Raw genomic sequence first — 23,393 nt, 5'->3', positions numbered from 1 at the left:
CCGCTCGGAGAATTTGAGACTGACACTATCTGGCAACATTGGACTTTTGCAACGAATTTAAATGGCGCAAAACCATTAAATTTGATTATAACAGAGAATTTAGCATTAGCAATCACTCGGTTTGAAGCTGTATTCAGTTTTTAATTTTCTTATTAATATATTTGAATATTTGAAATATTGAATGAACTTTTTGGTGTACTTGGTTAAATATAAAACTGGCAACACTGTTACTCATCATTCATTCCGTTCGTTTGTGTCCCCAAAGCCTGATCGTTGGGCAGTTCGGCTCAGTTTATTTTCAACCTTAGTAGAGTCACGTTCGGTTGGTTTTGTCGTTGGGTCCCTTTTACGTTTTCCAAAAAGAAATATCAAATTCGGTTGCAGAAGGTGGTGTGCGATGGCTTCTTCACGCAAAAAACAGGACGAGCTCAATTTAAAAACTCTCAGGGAATTGGCTGCTCTGCCCCAGAACAAGTTTTGCTTCGATTGCGGCCAGAGGGGCCCCACATACGTCAACGTTACCGTAGGATCTTTCGTCTGCACCAAATGCTCCGGAATCTTGTAAGTACCGTTTTTCTAGGGTTTTGATATTACATAGGTGGAGGAAACGCCAAACACCTGCTTGATGCAGTTGGGTTGCTTTTAATTGCTTCCTTTTATACCTGAAGACCATAAACTACCTTTTTAGGAAGGCTTCTAGCCTAGGGATCACTTTTTACTGGTTCTAGCAGTCACATTTAATTATTGTATTGTTTTTTCCTTATTTGAAATGGTAGGAAATCAACCTAAATTATTTGTACTGAAAAGTGATTATTATTCGATACATTTAGGTACTGAGTGGAGGTTTTAACTAAAGTCCTTTCTTAAATTCAGCTTCTAGAGGAAGAACTCCAATTGGTAACCCATAATCCTATTTGCATGGGTTTTAATATTAAATTTATCAATGTCAGGCTGAATTTATCAACAAGATTAATTTTTCATGGTCATGAGACTAAATAAACTAGGGAGTCTAATTTCTACATTTTTGCAGTAACTAAGGTGAAAGTACTTGGGTTTTATATTAAATTTGTCTGTACTAAATTATTTATTAAGTGTTTTTGCCTTGACATTGTGTTTGGGTTCTTCATGTACAGTCTACAATTATGTATTGTAAAATGAGAAGCAAAATTAGAGAAAGTATAGTATTTTGAATAACAATACAGACTAAAATCTCTGTAAAGTGCGTTTTTGATTCATTGTTGTCATGTGTGTTCATTTCTGCCTCGACAATATACTGTGGTCATACCAAGCAAGCCAAATGTCCTTAAGACCACTAGTTAACATGATCTAATGGCTAATAGGGCAAAAGCTAGTAAACTGAGGTTATAGTATTCTCAAACTCAGTTAACCAAGACATGAACACTCTCTTAGTGGAATGAAATCAAATTACTTACAAAATCCTGGACAAAATCAGTGCAAGAAAGTCTTCAATGAGGATGACTGTATTTGAAAGAACTGCTTTTACTTACTGAAGGTTATTATATGGGTTATTACTTTTTGTAGTTTTTAGCAGGCTTTGAGATCATTACCCATAAGTACACAGTCCAGTACATATTCTTTGATGAACTTGTTTTACAGTTCTTGTGTATAGGTAAGATAGGTACAGAGTTTCTCACCTGGGTTGCTTTGCATTTGCATTTGCTTGAAAACTAGGTACAATTTTTAAAGTTGTTGTAAGCTTTCCATAAATAGAAGGAAAGTAACTGGCGGTGAAACCCAGAGAGAGACAACCACTACAAAGTGAAACTTATACTTAACGTGTGCATATCAAGTAGGTTGAAAGAGAGCTTTTAAATACGCCAGTGTGAAACCCTCAGCTTCAGTTGTTTGTCGTTCCACTTGAAAGTGGTCATCAATTTTGATTGTACTTATCGCGGTTTTATTCAAGTTACCTGAAGAGAGTGATTTAGGTACTAATCATTAATTTCAACCGGTAAATTTTGTATTAAAAACTGCTTGATTCATCATTGTGAGATGATTTTGTGATATCTTATCAAGGATTTTTCTAGGTTGATTCAAAAGGTAAATTATTCCAGCTTGAGGTAAAAGTTATTTTGGTTTTCACTTTCTATTAAGACAAATCCAATATAAGCCAACCTTAATTGGGCCTACCAATAAAACATGACTCTGTGACAAAAGTGAAAATTCGCTTTCAATTATTCGTGACTCACTCCAGTTGTATATTGTATCAAATCGTGTGGTTCGATTCCTTTTACGGATTAGAAATGGAAACGGTTTTGTTTTCAATTATACACGCTTTGTTGTAGAGTTGCAACAAAGTCAAAATTTATAACCTTTTGAGGGGTCATTATTTTCTATGGGATATGATTCACCAAAGTGTGTTGCACTCGTTTGAATATCAGGTTCCCTGGGTAAAGGTGTAAAGTGTCATTGCCATATGGTAACTAGTTCAAAGTTTGCGCATAAAAGCTTCACCACTTTGACTACAATCTGTAAATATTAGTTTACATACTTCATTTATTTCGCAATCGAGAAAGCTTTAAACAATATCGTATACCTACTTAATTTGGATTTTTTATTACACTTTACTAAACAATAGCCCATTGCGAAATAACACAGTCTGGGTTCCTTTTGGTACGGTCTGGGGCTGATCGTTTCACATTGGGTGCGTTTTTCGCAAGGCGTGCGTCATAATACGTACATGCACATTGCGAAAGGTGCATATTTATGTCACGACAGATGTGGTACTACGTACGTTACATTATAAAAAGTCTTGAGGTACCAACCTGCCATCTACCTAACTGTACTTTTGTTTCGCTGTACGATTCTATGACACCATTAAAGGCTTGTTTGAGTTCTGTCTTATCGTATGTCATTAAGAGAGTTTCTAAAACCGTTATGTTTATTATTTTGCCAGATCAAGAGTAATTTTGTTGTGTTTATATGGGTTTGATTTAATTTGGGGTTGTCTCCACGCTTGCCTCGGAATTTCCATTACAGGTCATTTCCATAAACTTTCCAGGAAAGTTACGTCAAATTTTGTTATGCGAATCGACGAAAATAGCTTCTTTTAATCAAGGGAAGCGATTTTGAAGGAAAATTTGCGTTTAATGATTGGGGCAAGGCGATTGGAAACATCAGCCATGGAAATAATGGAATACCACCAATTAGCTTGGCATTGTTCATTAACTTGTATAAAGCAAAGAAGAAACGTAACGAAGCATCAGTTAAACCACATTTCTTCAACTTAATGGCTGCACCGTTTCTACTGACTAGAGTCGTTCATTATCTCAATTTCCTTTGGACCTTTCTGACCATAAATAGGGTATTTCGAGTACCCATAAATGTGAGTAACATCCAGAAAATCAAACACAATAGAATTGCAAATTCTGTTCTTTGTTCTCCATTCTACTGCTGTTATGTGGTTATATCAGTAGATCATCTACTTTTGTAATGTGCTTGAATTGATTTGTCTATAGTGGTTTGGGTATTGAGGAAAAAGTGTTATTGTGCAAAAAAATGACATTTTTGCCAGTCATTTACTTTCAAGACCGATTCCACCTACATATTTGCTGGTGCTGACCTTTCAATTTGAATTGAACCTTTAAAGCATAACGATACTTTCGCCCACTGATCAGGAAATAGCGCCAGTGGGAAGATTTGTCAGAAAATGGCCGATAAATTCCATTAAAATGCACAAACATTTCCATCAAAACGCTGAAATTAATTAAACGAGCACTGAGACGTCTTAATCGATAAACGAATAAAACAACTTTCCCAAGAAGAATAAGGATTTGCGTCATGTCTACGTAAATTAAGTTTCTTTATCGGATTTTGCTGATGCTAAGGAAAATTGCCAACGGTGATTTAGCCACGTAATTGGCTACCCCACGTAAATGTGGGGGTGCAATTGGTTTGGAAGCCACATGACCGCTTTGACATTATCAGTTGACTAGGAATAATATTTTATATAATAGGATAACCTTATTCTTGAGTTGATTATACTTGAATTAAAAGTTTTCTAAAAAACAAACTTAGAGCAGCTCAATTAGGCCTAAAACAACTGAGGAGTATAATGGCGCCACTAGTTTTTCTCTATCTGCCATTAGGCTTGAAAAAAGTAAAATGGTGGCATTACTAGTCAGTTGACATGAATTAGTTGACAGTATTTTTAATAAAATTGACACTTTTATCACTCTGTATAGTTGGTGGATGTGTTTAAGTGGGTAATGAGCTGTCGTATCACTCAGACCGTGACTCAGGAATGTTATGTTAATCATCGTTTTCTATTCTAGTATATCAAAATTAGTGGAAACTGATTTAGGATGGTGAAAGCGTCCTAATGACACTTAAAGACACAATAAACGAAAAACCTATTTAGATTTGGATTAGGATAGAAATTTTTTTTAAGTCAGGTGACTGTTTTGACAAGTATTTTAGTGATATCCAAATATTTATATTTTTTAATACTTACACAATTCAAGGATTCTTAGGCTTGAGTTACTAATGAATATGAAAAACTATACAAAAGCTTTTTATGCTGATTTCATTGTCTTCTTTAGTAGAAATTGTAAAACTGTAGTACCGACCCTAATTTACTTTTGATGGTGCATTCTTTGTTTCCTAAGAAGCAAAACCGTCTTCACTGCATTTGTGAAGTGAGTTTGGTTATATTTTTTTATCAAATGTATACGTTGAGAATGCGGTAATAAAATTAAGTTAATTGACTTTAGTTCAATGCCCTTGCCGGCATTTTGTTATCAGAATGCGGTACAGCACGACCGTGAAAAGTACTACGCCGCACACCTGGCTGAGTCTAACGTTATTTTAAACAAAAAAGTAGTTAAGTATCCTAAAAAATGTAATAATCACAGTTCAGAAAATGTAAATAGAACAAAAATTAAAGCGCCATAAACAGATGACGTGGTGATTAGGTTTTGGCACAAACCACCACAAAAAGCTATTTGCCTTGGACTAAGGAACTGATGTTTATTTCAATGACCGAATGCATACACAGCAGTACCGCACAGTTCCTTTATTATATTTGTCATTGAAGAGGTATCAGTTTAAATATTTAATCGAGATTAAAATAAATCTTTATATGATTGTTAGCGTTGCTACCAGTGGGCTAAATTTATACACTGGATTATGAATAGCACGCTCTATTATGTTGTTAGATTATTTGCACTTGCGAGCCTATTTTTATACTTTCAGTTTAGGTTACGGTTGTTTTTTCAAAAAAATTTTAACATTTTTCGTTAAAGTTGCGGAAGAAACCACTTTAGTTGGGTATATGACTTAACAAAAAGAAAACATTATTCAACATTGTTAGAAAACATTATAAATCTAGATCTCCATCTTAAATAGGAGGCCATGGAGGCTATTACGTAGAATCCGCCGCCGGAGGGAGCCACTTTGTTTTTTTCTAAAAATCACATGACCTCATGATTACAAAATTATAAGTAGGCCACGTGATTTTTGGATCATATCGCGTTCAGATCCGAAAGAAAACGACTAATTACTAGTTGTCATTGTTGTTGTCACTATGACATCTATTTTGAATTTAAAATTTGAATATCGTTCACTAAAGTGCTAAAAGGTATTAAAAGTAAAGTTAAAGTTGCATATTTGTGTTGTTCGTGAGTTTTGTGAGTGATATGAGGGTGTCAGATTATGAACCAAGAGCAGCAGCAGGTTTCTTAAGTTTCCTAATCCCAAAAAAACTCGAACTCAATTAAAGCTTATGAAAACCTTGTCGGAAATAGCTTCCGCCATAAAAATATTTATCAAGTGCGTATTGTTGAATTACTTTTTTGTTGATTAACAACTTATTACCACAGTATAAAATAGGATCACAAATAGTATGTTGTGGTGTTATCTAGGTATAGTATTATTGAATTTGCGTTGGTAAAAGCATTATGGTACGACTTACTACTTATTTACTAGTACACACCTTTTTTTTATCAAAACCTGATATTACCAAATAGAAAAACAATAAAACATTTCACATTTTATGGTGAAGAAACTTTGACGCCCTCTAGTGGCCAAACGGTGTGATCAATCAACTCATGTGGGAATATTTTTGGAAAACTTGAAATCTGCTCTATCCTTTGTTTTCTACGACATTTTAACGTAGCTTGTCAAATAAGGAAGTAAACTATTGTAGAGTTTTTATTGTTTTATGTAAACCAAATATAACCGGCTTAGCAAAACATATCTAGTGTGCCATGCAAAACGCCCTCTCGCGGAGAAATTATCATAATAGCTATGTTCAATCTGTCAAAACGTGACTTCAAACAGTTAAAAATCACATGATATCATAATTATAAAATGAGATAGAGGTCACGTGACTTTTGAAAATCAGAACACGTGTGGATCCGAAATCACAAACCGAAAGAAAAGGGCTCTAGATTTATAATGTTTTCTAATGGTATAAATTTGTCCCAATTTTCAAACAACTTTTACTAGCCTTATCGTTTTACCTGCTGTTTCGTTCAGGAAATCAAATTTCCGGATCCGTTTAAAGTCGTTTTGTTTACCGATTCCCTGATAAGATAGGACAAGCCAATAAGTAAGTAATTTAACAATTAGCGACCGCTAGGACTTTCATTTCCTTCTGAAAAAATTGCCTACAATGCGTTATTAAAGTGAATACTGCTCAAATCCCATTTTATTCTTCATTTAATTTTTTTTTTCTAAATCTTTTGCACACCTATTACATGTATTAAGTTGCTTGGTTTTCAAGATACAGGGTGTCAAAGTTTTTTCTAACAAACTATATGGCAGGGTGTTAAGTCAGGTCGCAAATTAATCATTCCACCGGTTTCGGCTTCTCTCGTAAAAATATCTTAACTTAACACAACGCTTAAACGGCGTTTTTTCCCGCAAAAGATAACTTTCTAAACACAAATCACTAGAACATAAACATTAAACATAACCTACAATTTCAGCTCCGTCTTCCTCGCCGTTTGACGTTTAGTTAAAATTGATATTAGACATACGCCCACGCATTCCGTCTCACTCAACTTACTATAAACAGAAGAGAGATAGGACCTTTCTTACGTCACAGAGGAGCCGTTTTCTTTTGGTTTGTGATTTAGGATCCAAACGGGTTATGATTCAAAAGTCACGTGACCTCCATGTGATTTCATAATGATGGTGTCATGTGATTTTTACTATTTTTTGGTAGACGACCCCATTTACTTATTCAGCGGCATCCTGGACTTCCAGTTAACTTTTATGGGCTATTCGAAGTCAGCTTGTCCTAGTTTTTTTTTAACGACCTACGAATGGATGAATTATTTGCTTGCATTGAAAACCAATCTTTTTCTTAAAGGTAGGTATCCATTTCCAGCAACAAAGAAACACTACCTAGAATCGAAGTTTGTGCCTTTCTTATCCTGGGTTTTGAATTTCGTACTGTCTACTAAAGACCACCATGAAAGCAGCAGGGTTTCTTACTAAGTTTCACAATCAGCACCTCTCGACGTAGTTTTATTGTTCGTTGACCTTTTTTCGATACTCTATGCTAATTGTTCGAGTTCTATCCTTAATGGGTGTTCAAGGTTCTTTTTGTTTAATCCTAGTCCACTTGCATAACATCGCAGGTACGTAGAAATTATCAAAACATTCAGTCAGGAAGTTGAAACCATTTTTGTTTTCTGGGTATATTATTCAAATGTAAAGATGAATGGTCAACCGTTCTTGTGGTTAGTGGTTCATTAGTATGCACCAGCACATCCTTAAAACATTACAATACTTTCAAAGACAGTAGTTCTCTTTGTAGTTGGAAAAGTATGCATGGCACCAGGAAAAAATAACAAAACTTTAACTTAAGAATTAACAATTATTAATTACAGTTTGAGGTGTTTTAATTTAATTGCCAGTTTTTTTTCATAATCATGTTTCCAAATTCTTTGATTTGCGGATAGATTACATAGTGAAGGAATTGTGCAATTAATTACTGTAAAAAATAGTTACTTTTGCGGTACTTTCACGGTCAGCAATGATGGTAAAAGTATTGTTAATAAAGCGGCGTTGCCACATTAATAGTTTTTAAAAATACTTAAATTACTACTTTATTTAGCTTGGATTAAGTTTTTCAAAATAGTAACTTTCGGGGGCTACCACAAAACCTTTGTTTGATTGTTAACTATTTGAGACACTAAAATATACTGTGAATGACTGCTTTTTCTTTAGGTTTTAGGCAATCAAACAACAATTCAGTAAATAATCACAAGTTTGTGTACGGTGTTTGAGCTTACCAAAGTCACCCAGTAACCTTAACCTCGGTTTTCAACAACTTTTGATTCTATAAATACTAATGACTTCATATTTTTCTCCGCTTTGTTAAAAGATATAGGTGGGTCCAGGTTTTATGAATAAAATATAGGAAATAATGTACGTTTTAGTTTGGATTTAACAGCTGTTTATTGCTTTGATTCTGACAAGGTGTTGCAGAAATTGAAATGTTGAAACTGCAGGATACAATAACCTTTTCAGTGTTATTGTGCTTTGTGTTGTTATTTTAAAAGGAGCAGTGACTGATGCGCTTTTAAAAGCTTCATTTCGCACTTATTGTTGCACTTAAGTGCTGCGTATTATTACATTAGTGTATTTTAAAGAAAATATTACTATTTGTTGCTTTCTGTCCGCCTAAAGCCAACTTCGGAGAAAGTTCCATTTACCGAACTAACTAGGTGGATACGTTGTCTCGATCATAGGCAATTATTATAAGGATGTGCTTCAGGGTCGATATTAAACATTTCTACTTTAATTAGGTGACAAAATTACCGGATCTGATGCTTTGTTGTTTTTACTTCTGGTTGTATACATTTTCTAAAAACTGAAGTTTTACTAAAATATTTAAAAAATGATAATAAGTAGAAATTACATAAGTTAACAGTGCAAAACGCGTTACAATATTGCGTGTGTTTAATTGGAAAGCCTAGAACAATCTAATCCAATTTAATCATCAGGTTGCTATTGATCAGTTTGATTAGCCCGGATTAGCCTATCCATCGAGGGGTAGATTGTCGAAGTAACGGGTGTTCAATAATTGTTATGGTCAGGTCGCCTATGGATGGCAATTGTCACAAAAAGCGTCTGTCTTAGATGGCGTTGCAAACAATTATTATATGACAGCTGTCAATCCGCCGCCGCGCCGGTTTGATTTCAAACCATACCACAGCCAACTACGACAATAACAATTATTGAAAACCCGTTATTTTGGTGTACACACTCGATGTATTATGGGGCACTTTGCCAGTATTACCACAAGCATTTTGAGGTATTTATAAGGCATTTAAAAGTATTTTGAGGCATTATCTGAATATTTCAAAATGTTTTGTGGTATTTATATTAGAATTTTGAGCCAAATAAGGCCTCTTTCAAGGAAAATTTCCCATATTTTAAGGAATACTTGCAGTAGACAATACACTGTATCAAAATAACTAAATTGAAACTGTCTAAATTTATTAATTTTCCAAAGTTTAAACTGGTCACGTGACTGTTTTTTACAATGTCAAACTGTCCTTTACAGTGTTGCAAGCTCAGAAATTGAATTATCAAAGTCACGTGACGTGTATTTTGCTATTTAAGTCTGTCTAAATTTCATTTATTAATTTTCCAAAGTTTTAACTGCATTTTTAAGGTCACGTGACTGTTTTTGACAATGTCAAACTGGCCTTTACAGTGTTGCAAGCTCAAAAAATTAATTATCAAAGTCACGTGAAGTGTAGTTTGCAATTTAAGTTTTTACAACTGTCTAAATTAAATTTATCAATTTTCCCAAGTTTAAACTGCGTGCAATTGGCCTTTACAGTGTTGCATGCTCAAACATTGACAAATTATCAAAGCCACGTGACCTGTAGTTTAGCAGGCATGTTACTTAATTAATCTGACGTATAAACTGTCACGTTCTGAGGCAGTTTAAATCATTTAAAGGCATTTCGAGGTGCTTCAAGACAATTTAAGGCATTTTAGGCAGTTTTAAGGCATAATCACTATGGGGCATTTTAAAGGCTGTTAGGCGAAATATGGTGAAATGGTTTTGATTAGCTTATGTTTGTTGACCTTGTTTTACACTTTACACTTTGATGACATAATACCTGTAATTCTATAGCTAATACTACCTAAACAATAGAATTTTCTCATGTTAATGTTCGTGTATGTAAATTAACTTATAAACTTTTTGCACTCATTATCACGTATAGCATAATACCATACAGTATTGAATGTAATGATTATTATTACACCTTTTGGTATCGAGTGATGTTTAAAAGTCGATTCAGGTGCCCATGACTACTAGAAAATTGGGCACCATCACCGTGTATAGTCGGTGTCGGTGCAGGCTGGCACAGCCTTGAACGGTCCGGGAAGCGACGGCCTGGTCGACGCTATCATCATCAGGGTCACTTCCCCAAGCCACTACGCTGCATTATCTCAAATCGTACCGTGGTACTACACTTTACATATACAGTATGTATACCAGTGATACAAGGCGAATGCACTGGTGATTTGACCTGGACTAACCTGATCATTCCTTGTATTCAGGACATCCTGTAAACTGTTGTCGGAGACTCTAATGTGCAAAAGTGTTTAAAGCAAAACTGGTGGGAAAATCCCATTTTTTATGATGATTAGTAGTGTGTCATAATAATCTTCAATCTGTTATTTAGCTTTAAATTTCTTTTCTCTTCTAGAAACCCTAATGCTGAAATTCATCTTTGATTCCTGGTTGTAGGCCTCCAAATACTTCAAAATCACTTAATGATTCTATCATGCACTTTGTACTATTCGACTTAATGGGTTGCAGTAGCTTCTATTGATAAATATTATCTGCTCATCATCATCAAGCTGGTCAGCTTTTAATGGATGTAAAATGATTCAAAGTCCTTCCGAATTTACAATTTACCTAGAGAGTAATCTCGACAAGTTAAGTCACAGACAAGTCATTAGTTAAGTTAATCTTTGGTCAAACCCCAGCAGGCAACTGATGGTCATGTTGGTTTGGCGAGAAGTAACCAGCAACAATGTTTGGAGTAAAATGCATTTAAAGAAAAAGTCAGCAGTTTTCAAAGAAGAGTTATCCTCTTTTCAAATTATTACGCAAAGTATAATTACACAGGTAAACAAGTGCAATTTTTATAGCAAATAGCCACAGAGCCACACAAGAACTAAATTCCCACGAGTTATAAAATATACTTGTATGACACGACCTTCAATTAACTTATTATAAACGAACGTAGGCATCTTGTGGCGTATTAGAATAATATTTTTTTCTTTATTTGCACAGAATTTGATTAAAAATGCAAATTGGTGCGATGTTGTCTGGTGTTCAAGTTTAACGTGAAAGAATTTTTTTGGCAACGTTGGTTTGATGTTTAATGTAACATGATTCAAATTGAAAGTTTCAAGGTGAGCTTTTAAAGCACCTGACGTGTGCATTGTAATTGGTTTTCTCAAGCGAAATCTGTTAAGATCCAGTGAGCATCAGAATTACGTAACAATTTATATTAATGAACATGTTAATTTGAAACATCATTTCCTATGCTTTCATGTAAATTGGAATTTGAATTCGTTAACGATTGTTATGAGAATTGAATGTCAAACGAGGGCAAAAGCTGGGATGATTTCCACTCGAACTGTGACTAGGTCAAATAGAATAATTTACCAGTAAATACTCAATGCTGTCGTAAATCAAATCGACACCGAAACCTATTTTTGCCAACAGGCGTTTGTCGAATGATCGACTATCGATTCCATTAGGGTTTTAACTTTCTATGCAATTCTTATGCGAAAACAGCTGTACGCGTGCGCAAAATTTTGTAATGTCATATTTTGACATCCGCCGTCCGTCATTATATTGTGTTATTGTTTTGCTTATGAATTGTTCAAGAATTGTGGTTTGTTGTTGATTTTGTATTATTTGTGATTTTTTGGTCATTTAGTGCAATAAAAACAATTGAAGTGTCTACGGAAAAACAGAGTTTAGTGGTGAAAATTATCTAGAGCTAATTAGTTTCTCTTTACATCAAGATTTTTTTTCTTGATGGGTGCTACAGCTAAGCTTAGATGTCAAGAAAAGGAGAATACGGAGGTTTAAAACGCGGCCTATGAATAGAAAACGCAATGAACATAGTGTTTTTGTAAAAATAGTTCAGTTTGCAGAAAAACATGATACAGAGCAGTTTTTCAAATATACGCGTATGACTCCAGAATGTTCCATAAGTTATTAGCTCTTGTGGGGCCATTCCTGCAGAAAGACAAGACAAAAAATCCAATTAGCCCAAAACAACGTCTTGCCCTCACTCTGCAGTAAGTATATTTTCAATTCCAAATAAAAATGTGTAGTATTGCCAGTTTTTCAGTTATTTATCAGAAGGTTATTCTATGCAGGAAATAGCATGGAATAATAACACCTGAATGCTGCCATCTTGTGTTGCGAGTGGTGTTTGGAATCATCATGGTCGGTTTGTGTTGGCTTTCTAAATATGGAGAATTCTAATATATTGTTGTTATTAAAAATGGTTTTTTTTCCCCTTTTCCAACGTTACAACAGCAAGCACATCTTTTTTGGCTTATCCTCCTTATCTGTGCTTGACATGATTGACAAATGGCAAGTGACAGAAAAATAACATTTCACATTTCAATGACATTTATTATTATGTGATTTCTTGTGCAAGTTTTTGTGCAAACTCAGCTTTTTACTGCCTCAGTGTCGAATAAATTACAAAAAAACATTACAGTTTTATCAGCGAATATCAATAGTAACAGAATGGTTCGGCTTTTTAATCCTATAAAACGCAGAAAAGTTACAAATTTTCTCTAACCACATCTTGCACAGATAGATCAAATCGGTGTATAGTGTAAGTAAGTATTTACTCCTTGTGCATGTAATTGAACGGATAAGACGAATTGTATAATGCCAATAACAAAGGTCAACACAAATTATGTTATGCATTAAACCAATACGATTCACTTAATTTTGGCAGCATTTTGAAAAAGAAAACCGTTATCTGTTATTGCTTTTGTTAGGCGCCATTTCCAGTTAATTATAACTGTTGATTGTATTTTTTTTTTTAATTGTAAGTTCAACGTTCAAACCTTCTTTCCATAAGAGTTCTGAAGGGATCTTATTTTGTGTTTTCTCCTTGCAGGAGAGGGATTACTCCACCACACCGAGTCAAGTCCATATCCATGGCAACGTTTACCACAGAAGAAATCGATAGTATTAGGAATAAAGGAAACGACTATTGTCGAAAAGTCTGGCTGGGTTTGCACGAAGGAACTCCACCAGTTTTTGCGGACGAGCAACAGGTTAGGGATTTTATGATGGAAAAATACGAGAGGAAGAGGTGAGTTACCTACTACAACTTGAAAAAGCTCATTGAAAAATATCAATATTGTCTTTCAACCAAATTGGTCAGGGTTTTGTACAATTCTTGGTAAAACCGTTTTCGATTGTCTGGTTTGAAAGGGCCTATTCAATGGTAGGAAATTCTATTTAACAATTCCGGTTTTTTCCCAAGGGAATTATTTTAGGTTAGGTAGGTAAATCCTACTGAAAAGAGGGCCTATTCACAGAAAGTTCCCAGAATTCACATTGAAGGTGACTGCACATTTTAAAATGTTTTCCCATCAGTTAAATATTATTGACAGTTTTGCACTCAAAAATCAAACTTCATGACGATTGATTACCAACAGCAAACATTCAATACAAATCCCAAAAAAAAAACTATTTATTTTTCGCTTATCAAAGAAAAAATAGTCCGGGTTCGTTTGCAAACACATGAGAGCCTTGAATCGGATTTTTCAATGACGTAACAATTTTTTGATATAAACTTTTATCCCATACTGGAATCCACCAGTTTTATCATTCGCGATAATTGGTACATCCCGCTTATTAGGTTACATTGTTGTGATTTGAAACTGTAAATGAATTCTTGTTGTAGCTATAAAAGCTGGTAGCAATTTATCACTGGTTAGTTGCATTCTTTAGTTTTCAGTTAAAACATTAAGAGTAAAAACAGTGAAATGTGAGCATGTTTGCTTAAGTAAGGTAATTACATTAATTGCGAACGAAAGTTACAAGTTTTTACTGTGTTTAACGTTATCAATTTAAATTAAATAAACTTAACGTATAACAATAATGACTGTGTTGTAACATTCCTTAAAACTCTATATACAATCAAGTTTATTGGAAAACTACGCCTTAGACTTAGCTTAGAAATGTTCTGGATACTGGACTGAAATTTTGTTAATTTCAGATACTACTTAGAAAAGAACATGACCAAACCAGAAGTGCCAAACACAAGGCCGTGGTCCACGTCCACGATTAATGGCACCCATGCAAAATTAGCGAACGGCACCAAAAACGGTCTAAACAGAAACATAACAAACGGGACAGTACCAAATGGTGTTATCACAAACGGAACCACAAGAAGCCGGCCTGAGGTCAAGAACCATCACCATCAAAATGGCCTTAATAATAATTTAGGAAATAGTTTTGCTGTAGATTTTGATAAAGCAGACATTTTTAGGTTAGTGGTGATCTTTGTCTTTGTAGCCTTAATTTGATTAAAATAATTGTTATTACAGTAATACCTCAACATCCAGTACGGGATCAACACAATCACAAAATGGATTTGCCGATTTCGAGCATAATCAAGTGTACAACGCTAGCGGCAATTCAACGAACGGTAAGTGAATTTTATTTTGCCTCTATAAATAATTTTTAAATCAGCAGTTGTATGCAAAGAATTGCTTTCAATGGAACGCTCAAACGCATCGTGTATTTACCAATTGCGTTGTATTTTCGGGTTGGCCTGATGCGAGACCGTTTCGACGCAATAATGGTCCGTTGTTGATAAAATTAATGAGGCGATATCGATTCTTTGGCATCTATTTAATTAGCCGCGAAGTGATTCGATTTCAACGAAATTGGGAAACATAAATACATAGATAAATAGCACCCCAACGTCACTGGTTTGTTAGATTAGGTCCTATCACTTTTTCTTTGAAATGCATTTCAAGGATCACTTCATGTACAAATAAAATGTTTTAGTTAGATAACATACTGTGTACTGTGTACAGGATTTTACATGCATTATAAGTCAAAAAGGTACTTCAAATTAAGTACAGAATCATAAAAGAGGAATTGTAACACAACAACTTCACTGTTATTTTGGGGGTTGGTATCAAAAAATTAGGTCATTTAAGGTTTTAATATTACGTGAAATACAACATGCTGAAATCGATTTCTTTTCTATTTCCATTGGGTTGCTAATATTATATGAACTACTTTTCCATGATGACCCATTCTCTTGTAGTGAGTTTTAGTAATTTATATTTATATGCTACTAAATATTTGAAATTCCCTACTTGAGTATGTTTTAACTAAAACACATTGATGAAGACCCTTTAGAACAAACTTTTTGACTTATTTGTATCAGTGTTCATGAAGTAATTAATCATCAAACTGTTACTTTGCCTTCATAGGTAGGTCAAGGTTGTATCATATATCACAAAAAAAATTAATAGATCGAGTTCTTGCAGACAATAGTCAGGAATTTAGCATATTCGACCTGCAGTTCTCCAGTCTCGGTCCGACCCTGAACCAGGTGCCTCTGTTCCCCAAGTGCACCCCATCGAATCGATGGAGTAAGTTGCAGTTTTGAGCTTTTTCGTGCCGCCATTGCTGCCTTTGCACGCTATCTCGTAGTGTTCCGATTTTGACGATTAATAGCTCTTTCCCTATTGGATAATCCACCAAGGCTATAAACCAGTAGAATAGCTTGAAAACAAGACTCTCAATGCACAGCTTTTAAATCCGTTATAGCTGTAAAACTGTCAGAGCAAACGAGCAGAAACAAAAAAATTATGGGATTTTCACTTCCTGTCTACGGCTAGGAGTAATCCAACCAAATTTCCGTTTGATGCACAGACTGTTAAGTAGTTTTAAAAGTAAATAAGCAAGTAATTTAATGGACCACTTCAAAGCTATTTTCACTTTGATGGTTCACTATTTTTGTTTTCCCGGTGACAGGTGTATGTTTTGCCATTTGCACGTCAAAAGCTCGTTTATTTTCTGGTTATTTAATTACTTTCAATTTCGTCTACCGAGAGAAATTAAGCGTGACAGGACAATTTTCCTTTGTTTCATGTACCTACTAACGTTATGAATCAGTTCGGTAATCTTGACCTCGAGAATGTTTTTAAAGTTGTCAAACTAATTTAGTCTAGCCCAAGGTAAAATTATTGATAACGTATAATTTTCATATCTGATGAATTTTTCACTTGATTTTTGATTTTTATAGACATTACTAGACTAACAAAGGTGGGTACTTAACATTTGCGTTGAGATCAATGAACTGGTTATGCTAGAAGGTATCCAGACACCCAATTTTTATTTTGGTGCTATAAATTGAAACTTTACATGTGGTTGAATATATTGAAAGTAATAAATTGGTTAGGGTTCCTTTGTATTACAAAAATTCGGTGAATGGTTGAATGAACCAGATAACAAGGTTTAATACAGTTTTTTACATTTTGAAAATAGCATTTGTTGGGTTAAATTAGGTTTAGGAATGAAAAGCTGCTGGAAAAACACTTTTTTACCAATCTGGCTTAGACTTTATTAAACCATGCAATTAGTATAAGATAAATTTAGAGTTATAGTTCAGAATTCATTTCAGGTTGATAATAGATAGAAGTATGGCTTGATTTTCATTCAATAATATTCTCATACATAAGAACAACTAAGTGAACATTTGCTTTTATATTCTAGGTATGCCTACTTCTTCAAATGTTAATGCTTGGGCGACTTCGTCGACTCCAATCAACCTTCAAAATGGAATTGGAACGACCGTAGTTAACTCGGCGCCGCCTCCACCTGTTCAAGACAAATATGCAGCTTTGAAGGACCTGGACAATGAAATGAAGCAACAGCAAAATCAGGTTAGTAACTTTGTATGTTTGTACAACCCGAAAGTACATAAAATATCATCTTAGTGCAAGTTACTTTAATTTACGATTACTTTTGAACTAAACAGAATTTTTCACTGATGATCAGGCTATAAACATGTGACGGGTTTTTCTGAAGACTGTTTACAATTTCAGTGTGGTTTTCAATATATTATCACTAAGTTTGTTTTGATTCAGAGCAAATTTTAGGTGAAACTTTAGTCTGAACGGAAATATTTTTTGCAATTTAAGTGTGTTTGTACCAGATTAAATCTGGTTGAGGCCCGTTTAAGCAGGTCGAGGGTGTCAAATTAGCTGTTGTTAAGCTAATAAATGCAATCTATTCGCTTTGCATATTATGGGTCACATCAGCTGTGACCTACTCAACTTAGTTAGGTTAACCGCTCTAAAAATAATACAGTGAAAAACCTAAATTTTTGTTACCAACATGAGAATAAGTCAGTAATCTATAAAAGCCAATGAACTAAATTTACAATAGATCCACATCTCATACATCAGTTTTGGGGTATTAACCATTATTTATTAGTAGTCTGCGTCAACACTGATAATTTTATGACTCTTTAATAAAAACACATTTAAATATCAGTACAAAGTATAATTCCGTAGGTACATATTTTTTGCTTCACAAGTCTTTAAGTACTATAGTTTTATCAACAATTCGTACGGTCCCTGTAACTGCAATAAAACAATTTAAGCTGCTATAACACTATTGTTAAAACAGCACTTACACTCGTCTACGTTTGAGGGATGAACAGCGTATAGTCTCTTAATGTTTACAGTGTTGTCCTCAGCAAAGTAATAACCTAGAATCAAACGAAAAGTAGAACACAAAAAGTGAAAAGCCTGGCAAAAAGCTTACCTTCCTCTAGCATTTTAGTAAACCTTCTGATTTTAAGCGCCCGATTTATGTACATACATACCATCACTAGATTGAGAATACCAAAAATTACGAAAAATACCATTTTGTTGGCCCGACGATTAACCGGAGCTGGTTCACCCGCTTAAATTGATATTTGTTACACTCAGTTATCTTCCTTGTTATCTAGTGGAAGGTTTTAGATTATAAATTTTATGATCATCAGTGTTAGTGTTAGTGTTAGTCCTGTCCATTCTAAAATTATACAACACGTTAGGACAAAAGAAAGAAAGAAAAGGACAGCAAACTCATAATCCTCCATGAAAAAATACTCTAGTAACAACAGAAACAAGTATTTGTCTCAGATAAATCATTCTTATACTTCACATAGAGTTATGTGACTAAAAAGGTAAGATAAGAACATATGTAATGCGCTTTGGATTTTTTTTGTGACTCTGCCATAGTTTACCAAAACTGTATGTGATTTTCACTTATCTTATAAGAACTTATATATTTTTTTTAGGATGTTTGGTCAACATCAAACACTGGATCAACAGGATCTCTCTACAGCTCATCAACCCCAAACACTGGAAGTGTATACGGTTCTCCATCACCTCAAGGTTCAATTTTCGGATCACCCAGTCAAGGTATGTGTTTTGTGAATATTCCGTATTTACTATTCTGCGGGAAATTTATTTGTATGCCAATTCTTTGAAACGCTCCAATATATCTTAACTATTCAGCTGGTGAATTCCAATCAATCAACGTCCGGGGTTATTATAGCAGGCGCATTGTCGGCGGTTTTAACCTGACAAGCAAAATTATATAACATTAACAACAAATGAATTATTTATTATTCAGATGATTTTGGATTTCAAGTTCAAGGCAATTAAGAACAAAAATGAAAGATTTAATGGCAAATAATTATTTCTAGGTCAATTCCTGTCGGCCTTTCCGCAAGACGTTAACAATCAAATAGCGAACCCATTCGGGAACAATCAATCAGCAAACGCGTGGCCTACCTCAAATGGATTCCCTAATAACACAAATGGGTTTACTAATGGGTTTTCAAACACCTCCAACGGGTTCAACGGGAATATGAACGGTTTAAACGGACCTCAAACCGGATTTATTAATCCATTCAGAGATCAGCTGGGCAAAAGCAACGGATTGTCGAATGCATTTCAGCCAGCTTTTCCTAGTAACGGTTTGACGAGCACCTGGGGAGGAAATCCGTTTAAGGTAAGTTTTCCAAATAATTATTTTTCATGTTTTACTGTGATAATTTAAATATTTACTATTTGCATTAATCTATTACTATACTATAAATGTTATTATTTTTTAGGTTGGCGCTGTAACTGCCCCATCAAACCCAAACAATCCATTTTTATGAAACTGGCCGGTGTACTATTCCACCAGTAATTGAAAAGAAATACGTAAAACTTCCTCTGGGCTCAGTATTGTATACGGTTGTAGCTCAATATTTTATTAACTCCCAAAACATGGGAGGCACAACAAAACTTTTCCACGCTTTTAACTAATCTTCGTCTCTCTAAAACCTACAAAAAGTAAGTTTTATCAACCTTAGCTGCTGTTCTTGTGTATATAATTTACGTTAAGTTGTTGAAACCATTTCGGATGGAGCACACAAAGTGACAATTGTTTGGTATTGATGCACTATGCACGTTTACGTCACTAGAATGAAAGTACAGGGTAGCCATGTGTGTTTGCCACCCTACTACCAAAGTTTTTAGTAAGTTATTTTTAATTTGTTACTCCTGTGATGTATATATTTTCCCTGTACCTTTAAAGAATCACAATCTGTTTATTTTAGTGAACTTTATACTAAGAATCTCTTATAAATTTTGCTATTACTATTATCCTGCTTGAAATACTTCAAGGGTTATTGGAATTTGTATTTGGTTTGCAGATTTTAATCCACACCTTGCTAAATCAATAGACACATATCAAAAAAAGCCATTATTGTTTATAATTTAGCAGGGTTTGGGGTCGTATTGCAACTACTTAAAAATTATCTGTGGCCATAATAAGGACAACTATGTAAATAGTGATAAATGAAGATCAAAATACATATTTATTAAGATATTTTGTGTATCCATATTATTGCTATTGTATTCTATATAGCGTTATTTATTTAAATGTTCTGAGAAAGTGGCCTTTTCCAAATAGTGGACTATTTAACATTACTAATACATTGTACTGAAGTGGGTTAGCAAGAGTTTTACTTCCGATTGTATTTAATTCGTACTGTGATAAAATAAGAAATGTGTGCATAATAAAATGAAAGTCTAAAATCAGGCACTATTTTTGACAGAATGCAGAGTTTTAAGAAAAGTATTTTGGCGACAATAACCCAATAATCGAAAAGTGGTAGAGCTTTGCAGTGTTGACAAGTTGGAGTCTTTTAGTATACTACGTCAGTATATTTAGTTACGCATTCAGCTTAATTTGGCTCACACGCAAATACTTTACACTTAGAAAAAAAACAGTGCCGTCCCCGGACTTTGATCACACTTTTGTATAACAGAGGCAGAATCAAAGTAAATGTGCACAGTCTTTGTTTGGAAGATACGTTATGTGTGTATTTGTATATAATTATTACCTGAATATTAATAAAAATTGAATAACAGAGCAATTGTGTATTATTTAGCAAAGCAAATTTTGTACAATTTGTGGCAATCAATCGACAACAGGTACGTAGAAAAACAGTCAAAACACAAAATATAACATAATTATGTATTAAACAACATTTTTTTTACTTTTAAGTCTGAATAATGCAGTTGTTCTCATCATCGTGGGTTTTCATATGCGTGGAGTATGGTCCAGATTGTGAAAAAGATGCATTGCAGATATTGCAAGTATAAGGTTTTTCACCTGAAAACACAAAATCTTATCTAAACTACTACAAATAAGATAAAATTTACCTGTGTGAATTCTCAAATGGACTTTCAAAGTATTCCGTTGAAAAAAGCCTTTATTACAAACAGGACAAACGTGATTCCTCTCATCTAAATGAGCAACAAACAGTAAAAATATAAAGGCAAACAAAAGGGAAAACTTACCGTTATGAATTTTGGTATGGTTTTTGAGATCTTCCCGTCTTCTGAACGTTTTCGAACACAATTCGCAGCCGAATGGTTTTTCTCCAGTATGGATTCTCATGTGTCTTTTCAATTGAGTGGAACTGACACATCCTCTCAGGCAATGAGGGCAAACGTACGGTTTAACTCCACTAAAATAATTAAAGAAATGTTGTTTAAGTCCAATTATTTCACTTTAAATTCGAAGATCACAATCTTACCTATGAATTCTGCTATGCACATTCAATCTGGAGTTATCTGAAAACGATTTTCCACAAGTTAGGCAGCAATATGGTCTTTCACCTGAAACAGTTCTCTAAAATGTATTGCAAAAAGTTTAAGAGAACTCTCACCTGTATGTGTCCTTTTATGAACAACCAAATTACTAGCAGAAGTAAATGGTTTATCACAAAAGTTACAAACGTAATCTCTTTGACCTGTGTGAGTTTTTAAGTGGGCCGTTAAAGATCCAGGACCGCACAATCTACAGAAAAACTTTTAGTTCTCATTTTAGGAAAGCTATAGCAAACACCACCTTTTACCACATTTCGGGCACTCGTGCGACTTTTCCCTATTATGGGTCTTGTTGTGCGCCAAAAGACTAGTGTACCGGGCAAAACCCTTGCCGCAAATCGCGCAAATAAAATTTTTTACATCCGAATGCGACCGTATGTGTTCTAGTAATCTAAAATAACATCAACTCTCCATTTTTTTCGGTTTCAAAAGTCCAACAGTTTACCTGAAGGATTGAGCAAAAGCTTTTCCGCATTTTTCACAACTAAATGGTTTTTCACCTGTGTGAACTCGAATGTGCCTCTTTAAGTCGTCAGATCTAAAACGTTTCACTCTGTGTATAGGCAAACAAGCTTTATCCGGTATTTTACCTGGCAAAACATTTATTACATTGTGTACAGGAGTGTATTCTTTTAAGTGGTTGGTGTTTGCTGCTTATATGCCTTGACAAAGTACTTGCACTAGAGAATGTTTTATTGCAAATTTCACAGTAGTTGTGTTTTGTAAAATGGGTTCGTTTATGACGCTGCAAACATGATTTGGTTAAAAGTTGATTTAATAAGAGAAAAGTCATATAATCAGTGTTTTTTGTCACAATTTTTTCACTTACCTTTAAATCTAACTGTGTAGTAAAGCATGCTGTGCATTCTTTTACTTCACATGGAAATAAAGGTTGTAAAGTTTCATCCTCCAATTTAATAAGAGTTTTATTTTCTGGTTTTATAGGAGATTCTTGGTTTGTACTATTAAAATTATTTGCCTCACTATCTACTTGTTCTTCCTCTCTAACATTATGCAGGCCAGGATCTGTTAATTGAATAGTTAAGATATTATAAATGTCATTACAAGCAGGGCAACTCCCACACTAATAAGAGTATTTGTTCAAGGACATGGAGACATTAATATTCAACTGTTTCCTTTAAAATAAGTATTTTAAATAGAAAGTACAGTTTTGCAATACCATTAATTATTATTTAGCATCACACTATGTATCCAACTTAATACAACAAAATACATATTATTTGCATTTAAAAACACTTTAATTAATTACTTACCCTGTTTGTAATTCACATATTGTTCAGTTTCATCTCTACCCAACCTAAAACTACATTCAGAATCACATGTTTCTGCAGTATCTGAATAACTAGTCAAATACTGGCTATTATTTATTATAAAAGTATCACCATCTGAGGTTTCATTAGCCTTACAACTTAATGTTACATTTAATGTAGCATGACTCAGATTATTTTCATTGAATTGTTCGGTTATTAAAATAGTTTGTTCTGGGTTTTTTACCAGAGTTTTCAACTCTACTATCTGTCCTTGTGCTGACTCTAGCTTGAGAGCTCTTAGCATTGAGTCTGATTTCTGACATTGTTGCTGGAAGCTAAATGTACTTAAAATATTGAATTCGCACTGATAACACACTTGCTTAGGCAAGTTCTCATCTTCTAGCACCTGAAATATTGATCAGAAAAGAAAACATTACTATTATAAGGATGTTGATAGTTTACCTGAATTGAGGCACAGGCAGCAAGAATATCAGCTAGTTTCAGGGGTTCTTCATTGATATACTGCTCTATAAAGAGAGGCTTTGAGTTTTCCACTTCAGACAAGCAAGTTCTGCATATTTTGGCAAAGTCATCACCCATTTTATGACTGAATTGTTTTTTTAGTTTAAAACTAATTCGAACATTTTGTCACTATCACAATAAACAGTTTATAATATTTTAAAGGCACTGTTTAAAAATTAATTCAACTAAACACCTCAACCTCAAAATCAAAACAAACACAAAATTGAGTGTTCTTCTCTTCTTCTTTTCAAAAACATTCGTGTTTGGTTGGTTGCCATTGACATTAATGACATTTATTCATTGCAAACGTCAACGTTTTCTCCGATCGGCCATATTGTATTTATTTTTGTTTATTTATTGTTG

At 34.2% G+C, this 23,393-nt stretch overlaps 2 protein-coding genes and 1 long non-coding RNA gene across 6 annotated transcripts; 1 reads left to right on the top strand and 2 right to left on the bottom strand.

Moving 5' to 3' along the window:
* Positions 1-254: 254 nt before the first annotated feature.
* On the top strand, positions 255-20,498 carry drongo (Arf GTPase activating protein drongo). 4 transcript variants are annotated; one of them, XM_081986212.1, is made up of 9 exons: positions 255-561; positions 13,161-13,358; positions 14,271-14,543; positions 14,602-14,702; positions 15,559-15,663; positions 16,790-16,959; positions 18,366-18,489; positions 18,777-19,084; positions 19,188-20,498. In XM_081986212.1, exons 1-9 carry the CDS (start codon positions 398-400, stop codon positions 19,233-19,235), a joined length of 1,491 nt encoding a protein of 496 aa, XP_081842338.1. In that variant the 5' UTR covers positions 255-397; the 3' UTR covers positions 19,236-20,498. The 4 variants fall into 4 exon arrangements, with proteins under 4 accessions (XP_081842338.1, XP_081842339.1, XP_081842341.1 ...); XM_081986215.1 differs by lacking the exon at positions 255-561 and adding an exon at positions 12,680-12,869; XM_081986214.1 differs by lacking the exon at positions 255-561 and adding an exon at positions 12,680-12,873.
* On the bottom strand, positions 17,567-17,986 carry LOC145733423 (uncharacterized). Its single transcript, XR_014179200.1, has 3 exons — positions 17,846-17,986; positions 17,715-17,789; positions 17,567-17,661 (listed from the first exon to the last, which is right to left on the bottom strand). It is a non-coding gene; the product is annotated as an uncharacterized LOC145733423 (long non-coding RNA).
* A 7-nt stretch (positions 20,499-20,505) lies between the features above and the next one.
* Positions 20,506-23,258, bottom strand: LOC145733405 (uncharacterized). The gene is made up of 11 exons (XM_081986210.1): positions 22,971-23,258; positions 22,512-22,914; positions 22,067-22,263; positions 21,828-21,982; positions 21,683-21,775; positions 21,479-21,628; positions 21,297-21,427; positions 21,165-21,246; positions 20,926-21,095; positions 20,788-20,871; positions 20,506-20,737 (listed from the first exon to the last, which is right to left on the bottom strand). The coding sequence occupies exons 1-11, from the start codon at positions 23,106-23,108 to the stop codon at positions 20,625-20,627; spliced, it is 1,716 nt and encodes a 571-aa protein (XP_081842336.1). The 5' UTR covers positions 23,109-23,258; the 3' UTR covers positions 20,506-20,624.
* Positions 23,259-23,393: the final 135 nt, after the last annotated feature.

This window comes from Ips typographus, linkage group LG9 (genome assembly GCF_016097725.1).
Source record: "Ips typographus isolate SLU linkage group LG9, UJ_Ityp_2.0, whole genome shotgun sequence".
NCBI lineage: Eukaryota > Metazoa > Arthropoda > Insecta > Coleoptera > Curculionidae > Ips > Ips typographus.
Note: the sequence above shows the minus strand (reverse complement) of the source record. Positions and strands in the feature narration are given on the sequence as shown.